The sequence below is a fragment of the Rhinolophus hipposideros genome, assembly GCF_964194185.1.
Source record: "Rhinolophus hipposideros genome assembly, chromosome: 3".
Classification (NCBI taxonomy): Eukaryota; Metazoa; Chordata; class Mammalia; order Chiroptera; family Rhinolophidae; genus Rhinolophus; species Rhinolophus hipposideros.
The window spans coordinates 73925901-73947709 of record NC_138049.1 but is presented as its reverse complement, the minus strand read 5'-3'; the positions used below and the strand labels follow the sequence as shown (position 1 = coordinate 73947709).

At 35.4% G+C, this 21809-nt stretch overlaps 1 protein-coding gene across 1 annotated transcript in view; it reads left to right on the top strand.

Moving 5' to 3' along the window:
• Window positions 1-21809, top strand: part of CD109 (CD109 molecule) — a 114213-nt gene that overhangs the window by 63227 nt on the left and 29177 nt on the right. Inside the window, exons 8-21 of the mRNA XM_081044993.1 lie at window positions 1693-1789; window positions 2035-2176; window positions 2878-2987; window positions 5049-5273; window positions 6117-6218; window positions 6306-6368; window positions 7583-7759; window positions 8737-8892; window positions 12745-12819; window positions 13366-13426; window positions 17000-17138; window positions 18043-18160; window positions 19927-20040; window positions 21491-21709. Of these exons, the coding sequence (XP_080901119.1) occupies window positions 1693-1789; window positions 2035-2176; window positions 2878-2987; window positions 5049-5273; window positions 6117-6218; window positions 6306-6368; window positions 7583-7759; window positions 8737-8892; window positions 12745-12819; window positions 13366-13426; window positions 17000-17138; window positions 18043-18160; window positions 19927-20040; window positions 21491-21709 (1798 nt within the window). The remainder of the gene's footprint in view (window positions 1-1692; window positions 1790-2034; window positions 2177-2877; window positions 2988-5048; window positions 5274-6116; window positions 6219-6305; window positions 6369-7582; window positions 7760-8736; window positions 8893-12744; window positions 12820-13365; window positions 13427-16999; window positions 17139-18042; window positions 18161-19926; window positions 20041-21490; window positions 21710-21809) is intronic.

Sequence of the window (21809 nt, the reverse complement as noted above, 5' to 3'; positions counted from 1 at the left end):
CACCACCCAGAGTCAGTTCTCCTTCCATCACCATATATAGAGGGTGCCAGAAAAATGTATACACAGGAAAGGAAAACAATTGTATTAAAATTGTAATACTCAATATATACCAATAACAAAAGATAAATACAAGTCACATTTGCCTTCTGCAATTACAAGAGGTGCTCAAAAGTTGTTATTATCAACATAATTTTAATACAGTTTTTTCCTTAAAATGTCTATACATTTTTTTGGCACCCTCTGTATTTGATGATATGGCTATTTTTAAAAAAATCCTTGTTTTATTGATACTATCACAGAAGATCTTTGATTTGTATTTTTAAATGTTGTCACACTACTATTTCCTGAAGAGCTAGTTTATGCCAAGTACTTCCAAATTCTGTTTACGATAGTAACTGTTATTATCCTTGCTTCACAATGATTGTAATTGACTTGGGGCTTAGGAAGCTAAATCTGCTTCACATTTAAATCAAAATTAAAAATATTTGTGTCCGAGAATACTTTAAATTATGTCTGGATTTTCAAGCTCTCTGTACTATCATGTGATATAACTCTTAAAATACGATGTTCTGGTATTCTAGTTATGCATTTATTTAAACTTTAACAAGATACAACAATATTAGGTTTTGAAGACTTTCTTTTGCATGAATGAATTTGTTACTGAGGTTGCCAACCAGAATTTCCACTAACTGCTGTTTTCATTTGGAAGGGTGGTGTACTTGAAGATGGAATTGTTTTATTCTTTTTAATTTGGAATATGCTATATTTTACCATTTACTGTTGCGTTGAGTTGATCCAGATGAGGGGCCGTTTCTGTGTTCAACTAATGGATTCAGGAAGCAGAAGCTACTGTTAGATTTATAGAGTGCAAAGCAAAATTGACTTTCACATCTGGCTGAGCGCTTCACAATAGAGATGGAAGCAACCGAGGAAACACATTTAAAAAAGGCTTTCTGGAAATTAAATGGTTTACCAAAGATTGCCTCTCCTTCACATGAAGAGACTTTCTCATCATGAGAGGGAATAAAATTAATGCATAGAATGCAAAGCAGCAGACATGAGATTTGACTCAAGAAGGTAATGTTGGTCCTATGGATTAAAAAAAATACTGTACTCTTATTTTAAATTTTCCCTCAAGAAAAAAATTTTTGAGAGCCACGAGCCCATTTGTGTCCTAGTATGTTTGGTTTAATAAGCCCCTCTAGTTAATATTGAAACATGCAGCAATGGGCCATGGCGATTGCAGTTTCAAATAGCATTTAAAGATGTTCAAAAGCTGTGTGTGATGTCTCCTGGGCATGCAGTTAATGGGCCAGTCCAGATTTCTGGAATAAAATATTTTCTTAATCTTCTAAAAATCTTTGGACAGGAAACTGCCACTTCCATTTATTATCAGATTTTTTTCTGGGGTATAAGATGGTTAGAGGCTGGGTAAAGTATGTATTAGGCATTGTTTTGTGGTATTGTAGTTAAAAGTCTTCCCATTTTGGAGACATAATTTCAAGGATTACCCTTTATTACAGACATTCCTAGTTATGTTTAATTTTAAAAATTTGTAGTAAACGCATGTTTTTATTATAACTCTTTTAAGTTGGATTGCCAGTGTATGCTATTGAAAGTACTATTTTCATTGCATTAGTTTAAAAATATCAGTTGAAAAATCTAAAAAAAAACCCATTTATTATTTTTCAGGTATACATATGGGAAGCCAGTGAAAGGAGATGTAACACTTACATTTTTACCTTTATCTTTTTGGGGTATGAAGAAAAATATTACAAAAAAATTTAAGGTAACTTTTACAGATATAACTTGTAAAGGGGAAAAACCACAGTGTTCTTTTTCTAGAAATAATATTTGTACTAACGTAACACAAAATTGAGTGTAATAAAATCGCTTTTTGGCATTTTTGCCATTTATCGTGATTAAAATAGAAGCAGAGCCATTGTATTGTTTGATGTGACTTAGTTTGAGTTTTATTTCTAAAATTTGAATTGCTAAAGTGAAGAATAAAATTGAAAATTTTTAACAAAACAGATAAATGGATCTTCAAACTTCTCTATTAATGATGAAGAGATGAAAAAGGTAATGGATTTTTCAGATCGTCTTTCTGAACACATGTCTCTGTCTTCCCCTGGGCCGGTAGAAATTTTAGCCACAGTGACAGAATCACTTACAGGTTTGTAGACTTTGAAGTGAAGGTAAAGCTATTTATACGGTGTTGCTCTATCATCTTTTATTATAACTAGCACGTTGATTTGGGAACATCATTGCCTTTCTAAAGATGCTATGGAATGCTGAAATTGTCCTGATGATTAATTAGCCTAGCTTGCAGAATGTTTTCATAATGAAGGGGAAACTTATTTTCTATGAAAGTCTGTATTTCAACCATATGTAGTAGATATTTGTAACTTTTTTCATTTTGATTCTTTCTTTTCAGCCTGAAAACTACAAGGAAAGGTTTACCTATTTAGCTGACTAACCATCTTCTTCTTCTTTTTTTTTTTTAAATCACTTAGCATCTTCTGAAATCACACCTGCTCCTAGTCAGTTTTCTCTTTTAATAATAAAGGTTAATTACTTGGATCTTTCTGTTGCTATTGTCAATAGTTTTCACCAAATCCCTGAAAGAGCAAAAGACTCTTTTGCCAGTCACCTTAAGTCTGCTGATGCCTGTGTCATTGATGGGGACGGCTGTAATGGTGCTTAGGAGGGATCCATAAAGGGCATAATGGTCACAGCAGCTGATGTGGGAATGTGCCTTCTGTGTCCTGATATCTTAACCCCTTGGGGAATTAGCTCAGATGGAGAAATTTTGTGGATAGAAGCTGTTGGTGAATTATAACTTCGGTTTTCTAAATGATGCAATTTCGAAAACAGGTATCTCAAGAAATGCAAGTACCAATGTGTTTTTTAAGCAACATGATTACATCATTGACTTTTTTGATTATGCTACTGTGTTGAAGCCATCTCTCAACTTCACAGCCACTGTAAGTTGCCATATTTATTAATGATCTAAAAGCATTAAGTTCAATTTAATGAAACAGTATGAAAAATAATATTTTCAGTGCTTTTTAAAAAATTTAAGCCAAAAGTACATAGATCCCTTTTCCATTTAGATATATGAGGTATATAGAATTATTGCCAAATAACCTTTATCTAAGGTTTCTAAAAAAGTAGTTTCCAACAAAAATACTTTCCTCAAATATATTGAATAAGCAATTTAAGTTAGATTTTGATTGCTACATTGAAGCTTTTATAAAGTAATTGAAGGAATTAGATGGTAGTAATAATTTTTCAATTTTTATTTGATTTTTATAATGGCTAATTTCAGTTCTAGCAAAGATGTAGCATTAAAAAATTATCAACTAATCTACTGATTTTTTGTGTGTGAAAATATTGAACTAACACGTATTGTGTGAATTTTGACAATGTGCAAGGCATGGTGATAAATTGGGCTTAAGAGGTGAGAAGGACTCAGGACCTACCCTGGATTCACAGTTTTTGTGATAGTGACAAGAAAATATATAGAAAACTCTAATTCAAGGCAGGATAAGATCAGTGTCATGAATAAATTTCTACAGGGATTTAAAATAGAGGTTGGCAAACTTTTTCTGCAAAGGGCTAGATAATAAATATTTTTAGCATTGTGGGCCATCTGGTCTCTGTCACAACTTGTCTCTACCATGGTAGCATAAATGACACCACAGCCATTTTGTATCCAAGTGAAGGTGGCTATGTTCCAATAAAACTTTATTTACAAAAAGACTGGGTTTGGCCTCCCTGTCTTCCATAGTTTGTTGACCTCTGCTTTAAAGAAAGGAGACGTCACTTGTTGAATGAATGAAGAGAAATTTTAGATAGTTCCTGATTTCAATGATCTTATACTTTAAACAGTTTGAAAAGGTAAGAAAATAAAAACAAAAATCAAAACCCAGAAAACATGAGGTTGCAAATGGTAACGAGGAGAGTTCAGGAGGAAGAGTTGACTTTGGGAGAGGGATAAAGGTCATTAAAGAGATGCTTTATGGAAGGGGAATATTTAAGCTATTTGTTAAAAGATTAGTAGGATTTTAAATGTTAGGGTGCGGGATTGGGAGTTCGGGAGTTAGAAGAGCTGAGACACAAGGTGAGAGCTCTCTCTGGCTGGCAAGTTATGGATGCATTCAGGTGACTTAACTGAAGTAATTGCAATAGAGAGCTTGTGTCCAGGAGTGGTCAGAGAGAAAAGAAGAGGCAAAGCTTGGGGAGTTGTAGAGGATCCTAAATGGCTCACATAAGTCGTTGAACTTTATACTCCAGGCAATGGTGAGACTAGGAGCTTTGTGAACGTGGGAGACGTGTGGTGAAAGCAGTATTCCAGGAAGACTGATCAGGGATGTGTGCAAAACCACGACAGCAGCTTGGGTGTGAGATGACCAGGAGCCTCGTGGTGGTAGATGTAGGATGTAAGAGAGAAGGACAATATTTGGTGTACATTGAAGTTGGGATGTGGGAAGAGACAAGGAAAATTCAAAGATGTTAATTCTGGCAGAATTGTGGTGTTAGCAAAAATAGGAAAGGCAAGATGGTTGCTCAGTTTTAGATGTACTGAACTCGAGATGACAGGGATATACAAGTAGAAATTTCCTGCAGGGGATTGGAGGTGTTGAATATGAGCTCCAGAGCAAGGTGTGGATGACAGTAAGAGTGCTGAGCCCTTTGAGGAAGACAGAAAAACAGATAATTGATCTTTTGGCCTTGACAAATCCTTTATTTTTGGAGAGGGAAAAGGAACCAAGAAGGACACTGAGAGGGTGCAGAAAGAAGAGTATGAAGTGAAGCAGTTTGTTGCGGAAGGCAAGAGAAGCCATAATATCAAGAAGGGAGCGGTCAGCGGTGTTGGATGCCTCCGAGAGAGACACCACTTAATCTGCAAATTACCGTGCTACTAATAATTGTTGAGAGTTCAGTTTTAATGGAATAACACAGATGGAAACTGGATTCAACTGAACTTAAATCCTTCGCTTCTCTTGTTACCTGTTTTATAAATGTTGTGTTTTGACAATTAGGTGAAAATAACCCGTTCTGATGGCAATCAACTGACTCTTGAAGAAAGAAGAAATAATGTAGTCATAACGGTGACACAGAGAAACTCTACCGAGTATGGGAGCAGATGGAACAGTAGAAATCAGGATATAGAAGCTGTCCAGATCATAAATTATACTGTCCCACAAAATGGGATCTTTAAGATTGACTTTCCAATCTTGGACAATACCAGCATGCTACAATTAAAGGTACCATCTGTTTCCCAGCATTATGTCACTGCAACAACATCATTAAAACTGTAATCTTGTGGTAGGGACTCAACCTGTAGGAGGCCAAAATGCACAGGAAATGGACACATATTTCTATTTTTAAAAATGGGGGGCAGTGTTAAAAGTAATTTAATGACAGTGACTGAGGGTTAGACTGAATGCTTCCTTGTAAATTCATTTTGAAGAGCACAGTAAAATTCAACAACCTGAAGATATGTTGGAGAAGCTCTCCAAACTCCCAGCCTAGGTTGATTTTTAATCATTTGAAATAGTATTTTGGCAGGAACTGAAATGAAAGAGCAATATATATTTTGTACACTTATACTCCTTTGCTGAGCTCTTCCCCAGAGTGGCTCATCTAAGGCTCCCCAACCATCCTCTTACCTTTCCTTTGGTGACTTGGCTCTGCCACATGTGTGGCCTCTGAGTTTTGCTCTGACTGTTGGTGGATCAAGTGGACTGATATTTCTTGATTGTAAATGAGTTCTGTGTTGTGAGGAGAAGGAAAGAAATCTTTTTTTATTTCATTCTCTTTCTCACAGTGTTTCCTGATAATATACCTTTGTTTCTGAAATAAATTAGGACTATGCTTTTTTTCCTCTTAGATCATGATGAAGCCCCTCTTCTGTGTTTTAAAGCTATCAGTTTCTTTATAGGATAAGTTATAAAACGATGAAGATCCAGTGTTTAGGGAATGTATTTTTTCCAGCTTGAAAAAAAGTAAAAGTGCACTTGCTTTTCAGCAATTATTCAGTAGGTTGCATCTTTTCTCAAGGTGTTGCTAAAGATGAAAATTTACAGGTCCCTTTTCTTTTGTTGTAGGCCTCTTTTCTTAATAGTGTGAATAGCATGGCAGTTCATGATATATTTATGTCGCCTAGTAAAACATATATCCAGCTAAAAACAAGAGACAGAAATATAAAGGTAATGCTTACAATCACTTGATAATTACAATAGAATTATGCTCTTTTGCCATCCATATGTGTATATTAATTAAGATGTCTTTTCTAGGTGGGATCACCTTTTGAGTTGGTGGTAAATGGCAACAAGCAGATGAAGGAGTTAAGCTACCTGGTAATCTGTTATAGAATCTAAATCTATGACCTGTGACAGAATCACCTTAACTGATGTCTACCTTATGTCTGGACTCAACTTACTAATTTTTAAAATTCAGCCTCGTACCTTTTTAGCTTTTCCTTTTTATACTACAATCAAAATATCTTGTTTTCTTTCTTTACCTGTATTTGCATTTCCAATTAAAGATGGATAATTAAGTCCTGCATTATGTTTAAAATTTAAACTTTAAAATTTAAAATTCTATTAGATAAACCATATACCTTCATTGTAGAAAATTATAAAATATAAGAAAAACAAAAAGTAAAATAAAAATTGCTACCCATGGCCTTTTAATTTTGCTAATCCAACTCTTCCAGTGGTGCTCTGTATTCCTTCCACTCAAAAATTGATTGTTTTAATTAAAAAAATATTCTTTATTTATTGCAAATTAAAGAAAATTATAGTTGGCATGCATTGTTATTTTAGTTTCAGGTGTACAACATAGTCATTAGACGTTTATATACCTTACGAAGTTGATGACCATGATAAATCTAGTACCCATCTGGCATCATACAGAGTTATTACAATATTATTGACTTATTCCCTATGCTCTAGTTTACATCGCTGTGACTAATTTTATAACCGGCAGTTTGTAATTCTTAACCCCTTTCACCTTTTTCACCCATTCTTCCAACCTCCCTCCCTTCTGGCAGCCATCAGTTTGTTCTCTGTATCTATAAATTTGTTTTGTTTGCTCATTTATTTTCTTTTTTTTCTTAGATTCCACATACAAGTGAAATCATATTGGTTTTTTCTCTGTCTGACTTATTTCACTTAGCATATGCCCTCTAGGTCCATCCATGTTGATAGTAATGGCAAGATTTCATTCTTTTCATGGCTGAGTAATATTCCATTGTATATATGTACCACATTTTCTTTATCTGTTTGTCTATCGATGGGCACATAGGTTGTTTCCATATCTTGGCTATTGTAAATAATACTGCAAAAAATAGCCTTGATGGTGAAGCTACTGTTGCTTTATGTTATCTTTTTCTGTTTCCCAGCCTGTATTCTCTGTGTTGGTCACGGGACTTTTCTGGCATTCAGAAAGACTTTAATGTTGATTTAAGTCAAATTTATGTGTAAACAGTTAAAGTTATGGTAAATGTAGCTGCAGTTGAAATTCTTACTCACTTTAGCATGAAATGAAACTCATCTACGATTCTTTTCAGGTAGTATCCAGGGGACAGTTGGTGGCTGTAGGCAAGCAAAATTCAACCACCTTTTCTTTAACACCAGAAAATTCTTGGGCTCCAAAAGCCTGTATAATTGTGTATTACATTGAAGATGATGGGGAAATTATAAATGATGTTCTAAAAATTCCTGTTCAGCTTGTTTTTAAAAATAAGGTAAGATCACAGTAATGTTTAAAAGAAAACTTCGTATTAATGAAGTCTGAGAAGTGGAACATTTCTTTAGAAAAGTATCACTAAACCAAATTGGTTAGAAATTTATAGGTATTCATTTCTAGAACTACAGTTAAACCTCTTCATATTTAGTTACTATGTACTCGTGTGTATTTTCAAATACGCAACTATTGCACATGTGCAAGTTATAATTCTTGGCTTTAAGATTCTAAGTCAAATCCATGAAGCTATTTCAGCATTTCTCAAATGGTGGAGCCAGTGTTGCTCTGGTGTGGAATTCCAGTGGCAATATCAAATGTGTGTGGTGTTGATATTGGTGTGAGAGTGAAATCAAAGGTGTTGGAGGGAGCGAGGCTGTCAACAGTGATATGTGGAAGCAGAGCCAGGCTTTGGTTCATTCATCAGCCTGGACAAATTTACATTAAGCTTGGCTACTTTGCACCTGGAGATCTGTGGAGTCTGGTCTCCAAACACGGCAGGATTTTTATAGCCTAAGGTGTATAGTTTGCATAGGAAACCCCCTCGGACCCCACTCTGAAAAGTTACCTGATTGCAAGATTGCCAAGTGGAATTGAATCCTCTCGTGCATATTGCAATGAGCCATTGTTCTCACGAAAACCTGCTGCCTTCCCTGGGTCTGCGAGATCCTCTGTTTTCTCTTTAGCACTGGCTGGGATGGGGGAAAAAGGGAAGAGAAAAGGTAGAGAAGTGGAGGATAATTTAGATTTATGCCACTGTGAGAAGTTCCATCATTTGCAAACACTGTGGCAGTAAGTTTTTTTTTTTTTTAATTCCTTTCTCTAGAGAAGGTTTATGTATGGGTTTAGAATGGTCCCTGAGACAAGACAAATGTAGAATTTTTGCTAGGTTTTGAGTCATTGATCTGTTATTGGTAAGACACATAAATAATGCTTCAACAATTAGTGAAATAAATCAATCCTGTTTTCTCCCTTTCTTAGATAAACCTGTTTTGGAGTAAAGCTAATGCTAAACCATCTGAGAAAGTGTCTCTTAGGATCTCAGTGACACAGCCCCACTCCATAGTTGGGATTCTAGCCGTTGACAAAAGTGTGAATCTGATGAATAATACCTCAAATGATATTACAATGGAAAATGTGAGTTTAGCTATTTTTCATTACAAAAATACATGTTAAAAGGGGAAAAAAAGAAATTATTGCATTATTTCATGTAGCTAAGGGAAATTTCATTAGTTCCTCTTCAAGTATAAGTCAGTGATCAGTAAAGTTTCCAAGAAAAAAAGGGATCTGCATTCTAGTCATTATGTTGGAAAGAGGTTTATGTGGTCAAGTGTCTTTGTTGTTTTACATGAGAAATGCTGCCTGGAGTTTTCCCTTATTTTCCTACTGTATTTTAATGTAAGACTTTTTCAGGAGATACTAGGAGATTGACTTGCCCATTTCTGGATGCCATTGGAGAAGAGAGCTTTCGATAGTTTTGAAGTACTTTTTATTTTGGCTACACACAATGGTTATAAATAATTACAGTCCCCATTGAATCAGGCATTTGCAATATATCAATGGAGTGAAATCATATTAATCTGCAGAACATTTACAAACTAAGAAGTATATGAACATCTACCTAGTGTTACAGAAACTAATCCGCTATTCATTAATCATTTCATTTGTATTTTTAAGTTCTTGATATACCCATCATCAGGTGAAATCTAGGTTGTACAACCTATGTCTATTAATGTAGTGCAGTGATTAACATGATGTCAGGAAGAAGGATGTACGTTTAGGCTAATTTACAAGTATGGTAGTTCTTGTTCTAATTAGGACTAATTTATCCTTTTTTATTTTATATTTTTAAATTTAGACTATTCTTGTTTTATTTCTTTTTATTCTTCTTTCCATGGGCTAGATCAAATTTTGTTTTGAAAGTTACACATTTATTTTTGATCCCGATGATGAGACAGGTCAAGACTTAACAGGAGCGAGTTGCTAACTCACAAACTTGCTCCTGTTAACTCTCTACCTGTCACATCATGTTACAGATGCCCTTAACTCACGAACCATACTCGTATTTATTTATTCTTACTGATTTCTTAAGGTTATCAATATTTGCGTCTTCATCTAAGAAGACAAGAGTTTTAGTGTGTTCTCATATTCTTCCATATCTTTTTGTCTCTTACCCTTGTCCCTACCTCCTTTCCCAATCCTGATTAGAACATGGTGCTATTGTATAGAATTTTAGTTCTGTATTATTGATTGCCCTTACAATCTATGCTTTTCCTTCATTTTTTAGTTCTGGAAATTCACTCCATTATTTATTCATATGTTTCTTCTTCTACATTTTAATTTTTCTTATTTTCTGGGACTCATTATGTAGAGATTGGCACTTCTACTTCCTTTCTCCATATCTCAGCCTTTTGTTTTATGTTTTCTATCTCTTTGTTTTTTCTGTGGTTCTTTGGAAGAGTTACTCAATTGACTGTCTGCTTGCTGATCATTTGTCAGCTATATCTATCTGACTTTGATCTCTTATATTGGATTTTTAAATGTCAGCGATTATATTTTTAATATCTATCATTTTCCTTTGGTTCTTCTGTTCTTGTTTTATATTGTTAATATTTTACCGTATCTCCTTATGTATATTTACTGTTTATTTTAAATTCTTAAGCTATTTTTTCACTATTCTGCTTCACATGCTTTATGTCTAGCTGGATGTCTTTTATGGAAGTTATGCTCTTTGGATGTCTAGTTGATTTGTAGCTACTCTAATAATGTCTGTTGGGGAAGAATGAACACTCTGTTCCAAGCTGCGTAAGTCTTATGAATTTAAAGGGAGGAGAGGAATGGAGCTGTAGGGATTAGAGAATTACCCTTGATCCTCCCTGTGGTTAAGCTCCCTAGTCAGTGTTTAAACTCTTAGGAAAAGCAGCACTAGGAAAAAGTCTCTTGAGGTTATGATCCACCACCCTGAGGGTTTGGAGGAGAAGTTTGGGGAAGACTGAATGTATGAGGGCCATGGGACTGTCCATATATTTTCCTCACTTTCTCACACCGGAAAGGCAGAGGTCCTGACACCTGTACAGGCAATTCGGGCTGCTGCTGCCACTGGTGATTTTGGGAATAGTGAAGGATATCTTGAATTGTTGTGTTGGGAGAGAGTGAATGGCTGAAAGCTGCTACAGGCAGCAGTCAGATAACAGGCTGGAGGAAAGGTTGATTTTCTGTCTAGATGATCTATCCATTGATGTTGATGGGGTGTTAAAGTCCCCAACTATGACTGTATTACAGTTGATCTCTCACTTTATGTCTGTCAATATTGGCTTTATGTATTTGGGTGCTCCTACACTGTGTATGTATTATACATGTTTACAAGAGTTTTATCCTCTTGTTGGATTGATCCCTTTTCATTATGAAATGTCCTTTTTCTCTTATTACAGGCCTTGTGTTGAAGTCTATTTTGTCTGATATAAGTATTGCTACTCCAGATTTTTTTTTGTTTTGTTTCCATCTGCATGAAATATCTTCTTCTATCCCTTTACTTTCAGTTTGTGTGTGTCTTTCGATCTGAAGTGGGTCTCTTATAGGCAGCATATGTATGGATCTTGTTTTTGTTCCCCCATCCATCCAGTCACCTTGTATCTTTTGATTGGAGCATTTAGTTCATTTACATTTAAAGTAATTATTGGTAGGTATGTAGTTATTGCCATTTTATTGTTTTCCGATGGTTTTTGTAGTTCTTCTCTGTTCTTTTATTCTCTTGCTTACTTCTCTTGTATGTTGATGACTTTCTCTAAAGTCATGTTTGGATTTCTTTCTCTTTATTTCTTGTATATCATTTGTAAATTTTTAAAAAGTAAAAATTTTGAAAGTACAATTCAGTGGCATTAATTGCATTCATAATGTTGTTCAGTCATCACCACTTCTATTTCCAGAGACTTTTTATCACTCCAAACAGAGACTCTGTAACCATTAAGTAACAACTCCCCATTTCTGCCTTCCTCCAGTCCTTGGTAACCTTTAATTACTTCTGTGTTTATGAATTTGCCTGTTCTAGCTACTTCATGTAAGTGGAATCATATAATATTTGTCCTTTTGTGTCTGCCTTATTTCACTCAGCATAGTGTTTTTAAGGTTCCTATATACTGTGGCTTGTATTAAAACTTTATCTCTTTTTATGGCTGAATAATATTGCATTGTATGTATGTACCACATTTTGTTTATCCATTTTTCTGTTGCTGGATGCTTAGGTAGTTTCTACCTTTTGGCTCTCGTGACTAATGCTGCAATGAACATCCATATAAGTACTTCCCTGAGTCCCTACTTTCAGTTCTTTGGGTATACACATAGGAGTGTGATTGCTGGGTCATATTCTAATTCTGTGTTTAACTTTTTTAGGTAATGACAATTTTACTCACTCTGTTAGCCCATTTCACTCATTCTTGCTAGCAATGAGTACTGCTCTTAAAAAATAACACTGCTAATGTGATACATGCAAATATCTCATTGAAAAAACTTCTTATTGATGTAATTTTCATTGTTTTATCAATGAGGTTGAATAGTCTGCTTATTAATAATTTGCATTCCCTCTTTTGGGAATTGTCTCTTTATGTTATTTTTTAAAATTTAGTTAACTGACATTTGCAGAACTTATTTTAACTATGAAATTTAGCCCGTTTATCTCTGCCAAAAGTATGAGTCATTTTTAATGCTGACCTCTGTGGGTTGGTCTTGTGAACCAGTGACATTTAAGTTTCTCTTGGGCAAAACTCAAGCCCACACTTCTTAGGGACTCTGGATTGTAGAGTAAAAATATGTTTAAATAAGAAACATAATTTTGGCTGACTGAATCATGAACAAGCTATTCACATATTCATAATTCCTCCATTTGTGTCATTTTCAAATTTGATAAGTATGTGGGATGTGTCTTCTATAAGTTACATATAAGAAATGTTGCAGAGGGCAGAACAGGTTGATATGAATCTATCTTCTCCTTAGGTGCTCCATGAGTTGGAACTTTATAACACAGGATATTACTTAGGCATGTTCGTGAATTCTTTTGCAATCTTTCAGGTATGTTTACTTTGCTATACAATTTGAAAAGATATTAATATCTTTTACTATTGCAAACACTTTTTGAATTAATGATCTGAATTATGAAATGTTAACCTTTTATTAAATGTGTTGCTGAAGTGAAGTATAAGTGTAATTTGAAATGGAAAGATAATCATCCTTCCAGCTTTAAAAGCAAATGGAAAAATTCACTGTTAGAGAAATTAATGGTATTGTCATTCAGCAAATAATTTCTTTCCTTTATGTCATTTTCTTTGTCTTTGAAATGGCTCTGTGTGTGTGTGTGTGTGTGTGAGACAGAGAGAGAGAGAGAGAGAGAGAGAGAGAGAGAGAGAGAGAGAGAGAGAGAGAGAGAGAGAGAGAGAATATGTACGCGCATGTATGTACATAAACTCCAAAAATTAGCAAGAGGGAAAAGAAAAAGGGAGCATTTTAACATTCTGCATAAAAACAAATGAGCAAGAATAAGTTAGGAATATGGGAGGCTACTGTGACAATTTAGAAAGCATTTAAATTTTTAAAAGAAAATTAAAATTTTCTTTCTAGGAATGTGGCCTCTGGGTATTGACAGATGCAAGCCTTCTGAAGGATTTTATTGATGGTGTTTGTGAGTAAAACCTGGCAATGTGCTTTTAAAGTATTTAAGTATTTCGTTTCAGGTTTTTGAAATTACTTGTATAGATATGAATACTTTCTGGTTGAACAGGGATATTGTGATTTTTATTTTCTGTTCTCTTATCCTAAAGTGTTTGGAGTTTAATGTACTTTGAAGTCTATAACACGGACTGTTCATCTGGGCCTCTGTCTACATCTTTGAAAAGAATGTTTTACACTTGTTCTCTGTAATTGTTTGAGGTGATTAGATTTTTGGATGTATTGGAAGATCTTGTGCTTCCAATTTGTATTGCAAACTGCTGTTGTTTTGGAATTAGATAAAAGGAGCAACATGTTTTGGAAACATTTTTGTTCTCTAGCTTTTTGATGTTCACCTAGAATATAGATCAGATACTGTAATCAATGTTGGCACATGTACATGCTCGTGGGCGCACACACATACTTCTCATCAGTCTCAGTTCTTCCTGGGCAGGGTCACATCTTTACATCCTAATCCCAGTGCCCTGGATTGCTAAATAGATTGCTATTAGTTCAGTTGGTCACTGAACTAATAATAAGAAGTGTACTTTTAAAAACAAGTCATAAAATGTTTTGACTGAAGGAAATGTATAAACGAGAATAGGTAACTGTAGAAGTTCTTTTCCTTTAGGTAAAATTTATAGAAATCATTTTGAAAAGCTTTGGAACTGTCACAGTTTCTATCCCTGAATTCCCTATTTTGGTCAAGTGTTCTCAGTTTCTCCACATCAAGCCCCAGGTTCTCTCCAGCATTGTGTTAGTTCTTGTCACCACAGGACACCTTCGCCTCTGTCCTGAAGCTAAAAAGATGATTTTATAGTCTTAAAGATTTTATGACATCATTATGATCTCTATGTACTAAAGACACGTGGCACATTTAGCTTTCGTCATAGAATTGTCTATCCTGGACAACCTTCCAAGCAATCTACCTCTTTTCATTCTCTCTTTGTCAGTCTCAGCGTTTACCCATATTTGTTTATCTTTACATATCAATTCCTGATACTCATTGTACAATTCATGCTATTGTTCATAATACTTATTGTATTTTTTACCCTTTATGAGAAACTTCTTCTTCCTTTTTACTGAAACAGAAGAAACCTGATGCATTTGTTAGCAATATTGTGTTCCTAGAAACCTTCTCAAGTGATCAACATTTGTTTTTCGGATCAGGATCAGTAGGTACATAGAATAATTTTTTTTTGGCTACTTTTTCTTGGGTACTTCAAGACCCTTGGTCAACAATCCTCCATTAAGGGCCCCTTACCATCTGAAGCTCAAAAGTTTCAATTATAGCTCCTTCCATCAACATTCAGGTCATTTTCTTTCCCTTTCCCTTTACATAATTGATGCTCTCTCAAAAGATTCAGAGTCTTGCTCCTGTTGTCATCCTGGGGCATTGGAATGTCCATATGGTTGATCCATGTAATGTGCACCGTCCTGTGCACATTATGTCACCCCTATGGCAACAATAGTCACCGAAGGTCCTTATCACCTGCACTACTCTACTCCTAACATTTCAAATGCCTACCTTCTACCTTGTATATTCTGTCACTACCCTAAATCTATTAAATGTCTTCTTTGGTCTTGACTTCTGGTTATTCTGGGGTTATTGGCTCCTTCTGCCTTTTTTCCCCTCCAGTACCTGGATTGGACCACATGGTTAATCAATTTGATTGACTCTTTCCTCAGTCCCTTGTCCTTCCATGTCATCTTTCCCATTAAATTCAACTATGGAACAAGTCGACTGTTTATCTTACCCGTCTGTTTCTATACCCTGATATCCTACAAATACCCTTAGTTCAGTATGTCACAAACCAAGTTTATGATCTTCTTTCTCTCTCCTTATAACCTAACTCTTTCATAATATATTTTGATAGATATATAATTCCTTGAATTGATATGATCTCATATCTCTGTTAGTGAAATCATCGTTTACCCAGATGTCCAAATCAGAAACTCAGAACTCATCCTTAATTTCTTCCTCTTTTTCTGTCATATGTGGAACTGCATAGTGGAATTTGCCATCAAACACTTCTATCTTTGAATCTGGCTTTGTGACCCTGAGAAAATCAAGTAATCTATGTAAGCTTCAGTTTTCCCCTTGAAGTATAGGACTAATAATATTACTCACATTATAGGATTGTTATGAGGTTAAATTCAACAGCGTATACAATGATTAGCACATGTTTGGCACTTATAAATCTGCAATTACCTGTTATCTTATCCCTCAGATCCAGTTTGTCCATTCATTATTCAGTAGATGATGATGATATAAATTGCATGCCTAGCCTGTATGAGGCAGTGGTGATTCCAGCTTGGTCTAGTGGGGCAAACCGACACATAGTTAGAAGAAAGTGCTGAGGGCTGTGATGGAGGAAGTGCCATGAGCACACATAGAGTTCATCCAATGAAGAGGCAGAGCAGAATTATCTCTCAAGACTATCTGTCATCTCTTCTATTTGGTTTCAGACCCTTATCGGTGTCTCCTGGACCACTGCTATAGCTACCTAACTAACCGTTGTGCCTACCTCCATTTCCCCCCAGCTCTAAACCATTGCTCACACTGAGGCCAGGGTTATTGTATAGAACATGGGTTAGATCATGTTTCTAATTTATTTAAAAGCCTTCAATAGGTCATCATTGCTTAAAGGATTATGTCCAAACCCTTTAGCATGGGATATTCGATATTTTAAAATCCGGACCCAACTATTTTTCTTCTCATTGTGTGCCACATCTACCTAATACTCACAGTCATATTCTAGACTTGCCTCTGTGCTTAGCTTACTTATTTTTTCCTGTATGAGGAACTACTTAAGGGAAATGGAATTCAAAAGACAATGTGAAATGAATTTTTCCCCCAATCATACTCTTTACATCATTCAGCCATTCTTTGCATAATAGACATTTTACATATGTCTATTATTATTATTAACATGTTTGCTACAGTTTTCTATTAGTCTGTCTCTTCCATAGACTATGAATAGAGCTCATTGCATTCATCTTTGTATTCTTAGTATCTGCTACGGTATAATTTTTTTACATTTTATTTTGAACTAATTTCAGAATTTTGGAAAAGTTACAAAAATAGAGCTACGTAATCCCCAGTCTGTATGGCAATATGGCTTTTTTTTATAAGAATAAAGTTACTGGATGATTGTAGCGTCTTATAGCTGGTGTAGCCAATGGTAATCAGCACTAGACAGCTAAAAAGAAAAAGAGAACAGCAAAATTGGAGGTAGTTTTAAAAATGTAATTTAACTTATTTTTTAGCAACTGTACTATAAGTAGTTTTTCAGGTATTGGCCATAGGGCGCAGGGTACTTTTTTTTTTTTTTTTTAGTTCTGGCTTGACCATAACTGGCCATGTGGCCTTGGGTATGTCACTTGATTTCTCTGGGTCTCAGATTTCTCATCTGTAAAATGAGAGGATTGGGGAAGATGAACTCAAAGGTCCAATTCAGCTGAGTGTTGCTATGATTTGTGGACTAATTTTATAATCATGCTTTACAGTGAATTTTTCCTAACAGTTGTCAATGTTTATTTTTAGATGAAAGTGTAGCATTTGCTGAGGACTACTTGGAGGAAAAAGAAGGATCCTTGGTAGATTTCTATGACTTTTCAGTTAGTAATCCACGTGTCAGAAAGCATTTTCCAGAGACTTGGATTTGGCTAGACACCAACATGGGGTAAAAATTTATAACGTTCTTTGTCCACATATATTTTGTTTAGTATTGTTTTAAGTAGGTTTTGCCCTCATTTTAGTTTAAGTACAAACATAATGTGATTAAGAACTAAAAAGACCAAGAGGTTTTTATTTTAAAATGTTTATCGTATCTGAATATAGCATTTAAGAAAGTCACAGGTAAATTATGGCAGTGAGAGTATCATTAAGGAGAAGATAGGCTTTTTTCTAATACTGGGCGATTTTAACTTCCTTGAAGTCTCTTGGTTCTCTTTGGAGGCAGTTGCTGAGAGTACATTTGTTGCCCTGGGGTGAGAAGCACTCATGGTCACTCTCTCTATCCTGTGGCTTTTCATAATATATCCTCAGGAGCCTTAGGGAGAAGGCAGGTGGGTGGTGGAAGGGATTCAGCTTAGTTGACAAGTCTTGTGCTACTTGGTCTGATGACTGAGCAGGTGAATCATGAAATCTACACATTTTATAGTTGGCCAGTTATGGAAACTTGAAATAAGACACAAGTCAAACCTGAAAAAACAAACAAATAATAGCATTTACTGGGATACACAGGGAAACTTTTATGCAAATTGAGAGACATAAATTGGAGTTATTTGAAAAAAATATTTATTATATATATGAAATTTATGAAAATAATCTTCATTTTGAAGATACAAACACTGTAGAAAGTTTTTATTAGAATATAGATAAATATGTAGTGTTATAACCTAATGATGACCTATTCCCTGGGAACATACGATCTTCTATTTTATGTTTAAATCTTTAAAATAATTTAGATATGTAAATGAATTGGAAAATTAATATTCTTCTAAAAAATGGGTTAGATTATGTTGACTTATTTTGAAATGTGTCAGTTCTTGGTTTTGTGATTTTAATGTTTATCTTGACTTCAGTCCCAGGATTTACCAAGAATTTGAAGTTACTGTACCTGATTCTATCACTTCTTGGATAGCTACTGCTTTTGTGATCTCTGACGACTTAGGTCTTGGACTAACGACTGTTCCAGTGGAGGTAGTATATTAAAATGCAGCATATAAATGTCATAGTGCCATGAAGCAAAGAGTGAACTCAATGGATTATGATGTTGATCATGGTATAGAAGTTGCTTTGTTTTTCATCTGTTTTATATTTTAAAATGTGAACTATAGTAAGCTGCTAAATGTGCTAGGTCCATATTAAAACTTGGATAGAAAATTTATTATTGACCGAATCCAACTACTTCCAAAAGTCAGAAGAGAGAATTTCTGTGTGTCCCTCTTTCAAGGACAAGCAGAACTCAAGATGTCCCCTAGCAGACATTCCTTCACATCTCTTTTGTCAAATTGCATCACATGTCACTTCCTAAACCAGTCACTGGCAAGAAGAATATAATAACTATCATTGGTCTTAGACCAGTAGTTCTCACCTCTGTCATACCTGACGCCTCCTTTTATAATGGATATTTTGTTTTGTCCCTTTACCATCCAAAATGAAATTCATAGACCAGCTAATGCACCTACATACTAAAATAAAACAGTCAATATGATGCTGTAATTGAAATATTAAGGGGAAATAAAAGGAAAGTATTGTATAATAAAATAATATATATTTCAGGATATAAGTGGCCATGCATAGCTGCATGGGAAGGCATAGTGACATATTTAAGTATGTATGCATGTATAGAATCACCCTGTGTGTAGCAGCTGTAAATGCAGTTTGACATCCATGTTTTGTTTTAGCAACTCAAAAACCTTGAATGGTCCTGCCTGTGGTGATATAAATTTCTGAAACCATGAACAACTTTTGGTAAAGTTACAAATAAAACAAGTGCAGTCTTCTTTTGATTTACAAAATACTTGTATTCATGACAAACTTAGTGTGTACTGAAAAATGCCTTAGGATTATATATAAGTTGGAATTACGTTGTAAGCTCAGGTCATTATAAGCAGGTACTTTATCTACATGAATGTCTGAAGAGACATTCAAGAATCCTGAGGTACATGGGACAATTCTTCATTGGCTGGGACTGTTCTGAGCATTGCAGACCTTTACCCACTAAGTGCCGATAGTGCCCTTCAATTCTTGTGACAGTCATTTGGACACTTCCACAAATGTCCACATAAACCTATTTGGGAATTACTGCCGCCAGTAAACTAACTGAGGTTTATCCTCAGAGGCAGGGGAGGGGTTCCACTTCCCCTGCAGGGCTTGGCCAACAGGACCAGAGTTGGGTCACCAACGAGGAGGTACACGTGTATGCATGTGTTAGGAGATAGTAAGCAGAACATCATTTAGACTTTCCACATGAGTCTAAAACAGGGGCTGTTTAATTTGGCCAGTGGCTTTTAAAGCAGATTGGTGGAGTCAACACAGTGTTGCAGAATTGGAATTTGGCTCTGGCGTCAGACACACTGGGATCCAGTTCTGGCTCCTCCACGTACTAGCAATGCGATCTTGTACTAGCTGCAGACGTCTCTGAATTTCACATTTCGTTTCTGTAAAATTTGCCCATAACACTTGCCTCACAGGGTTGTAATGATTAAATGAAATAATCTGTGTAAAGTACCTGGTTTCTAGTGGGAAGTTAATCAAATGTAGGGATTACTATGTTAACTAATGTAAATCAATTTATCATCATTCATTTGGGATAAGTTTCTATTTGTTTTTTGTTGATATGTAAGTGGACATTTCTGTGTGAGGTTATAAGCTTCATTGGTTTTGTGAGATTTGCTTTTACTTGCATAAAATGTGAAGCATTTTGACTTGAATAAAATATGTGTTCATTGTGCTTTTTCCAGCTGCAAGCCTTCCAACCATTTTTTATTTTTTTGAATCTTCCCTACTCTGTAATTAGAGGTGAAGAATTTGCTTTGGAAGTAACCATATTCAATTATTTGAAAGATGCCACTGAGGTAATATATTAAAGGTTTTGTTAATCACTTATACTTCAAGGAAAAAATGGAGAAAGCATGCAGGGATTGGGTTGTGTAGTATTTAGGCTCTGGGTCTCTAAGCCTTTTATACAGTTCTGGAGGACGGAAAATAAGCACAGTTCGTCAATGATTTCTTCTGCCTGTTAATGTCTAAGGATGTTATTAGCATGGCTAAGCATTTTCTCTTCTTTGTCCTTTCCAGCACATGTTCTCCACTTTTGCCATGTAACTTCCATGTTGTCCATGAGGCAGGTGTCTTACCCTAGTCTTACCCACATTTAGAATGTGTTGCCACTTCCCACTGCCATCTGTGCCCACTGCAGCTGGAAAGAATTTATTCCATTCAAGTCCTGGCTTGAAACTAAGATGCTTTTCGTTACCCATTCTATTATATTTGTTGTCCCCATGTTTATACCTTGTGTTCTATTTTCAAGGCTTTGCTTTTTGAGTCATATGTCTTGTGTCTCCATCAGTTCCCTGGAACGCAGGATGTTTGTGTTCTGTTCATAGTAGTGTTAATCAAATGACTGACCCCCCCCCACCCAAGTACATAAGGATATGTAATTAACCTTATTAGAGTACTACATGAAAATGCCGTAATCTCTTTAAGCACTATGTCTGTAGAGGAAATTGTTTCTGATTTTAAAATTTTATTTTTTAATCTAACCAACATGGTACAGTGTAAAGAGCAAAAGCTCAAGAGTCAAGGCCCGCATTCAGTGTCCTGCTCTACTAACCAGCAAATGATTGTAGTTTCCTTATTTCTAAAATGGGAATAATTATTACTATCTCTGCAGAAAATATTTTGAGAATCAGATGAGAAAATAAACGGGAAAACAATTCATGAGATGCAAAGACTAGAGAAATGCTATTTTTGATGAGACTGGAACATTTGACATATTTTACAAAAGTTTATGTTTTGACATATTTTACAAAAGTTTATGAACCAATGTATGCTTCAGGACTAGTGTCTGAGTCACTTGCCTTGGAATAATTTCAGCAGAAACTCTCAATGAATGTGATAACATTTGATCCTGTTTGTCTCAGGATTTCCTAACGGTACCAGTGTCCAGGATGACACAGTTAAATTAGGCTGGTGGCAATACCATGACATGAAATAACCTTTCTGGGCACCTCCTTACTATTCAGAGTCTCCAGATAATGAGAGAATTAAATGTTAGTGGGAATTTAATGTTAGAAATGGAACTGAAGAATGCCCTTTCCCCACATATCTTAAGGTAGACAGGGAAAGCATAGGAAAGAAATGAAGTTTTCTCTGATGCTCTTTTATCTTCTCCTTGGCTGAATCTTTATCTCATCTTTCTCTAGTCTTGGGCCTCACAGATAAATAGTACTTAGGGTGGTGATGAAACAACACTTTACTAAGGAACATTTATGATACAAAACCTTTGATAATCTTTTTTTCCAGGTTAATGTAATCATTGAGAAAAGTGACCAATTTGAAATTCTAATGGATTCGAATGAAATAAATGCCACAGGACACCAGCAGACCATTCTCGTTCCCAGTGAGGATGGGGCAACTGTCCTCTTCCCAGTCAGGCCAACACATCTAGGGGAAATTCCTATCACAGTCACAGCTATTTCACCTGCTGCTTCTGATGCTATCACCCAGAGGATTTTAGTCAAGGTAAATATTTAAAGTTTCGAATAACTGAAATGGAAATACGTAATTAGGAAGGAAACAGAAAATGGTTTTTCTTGGTTAGATTTGTTGGCAAGGTCATCTC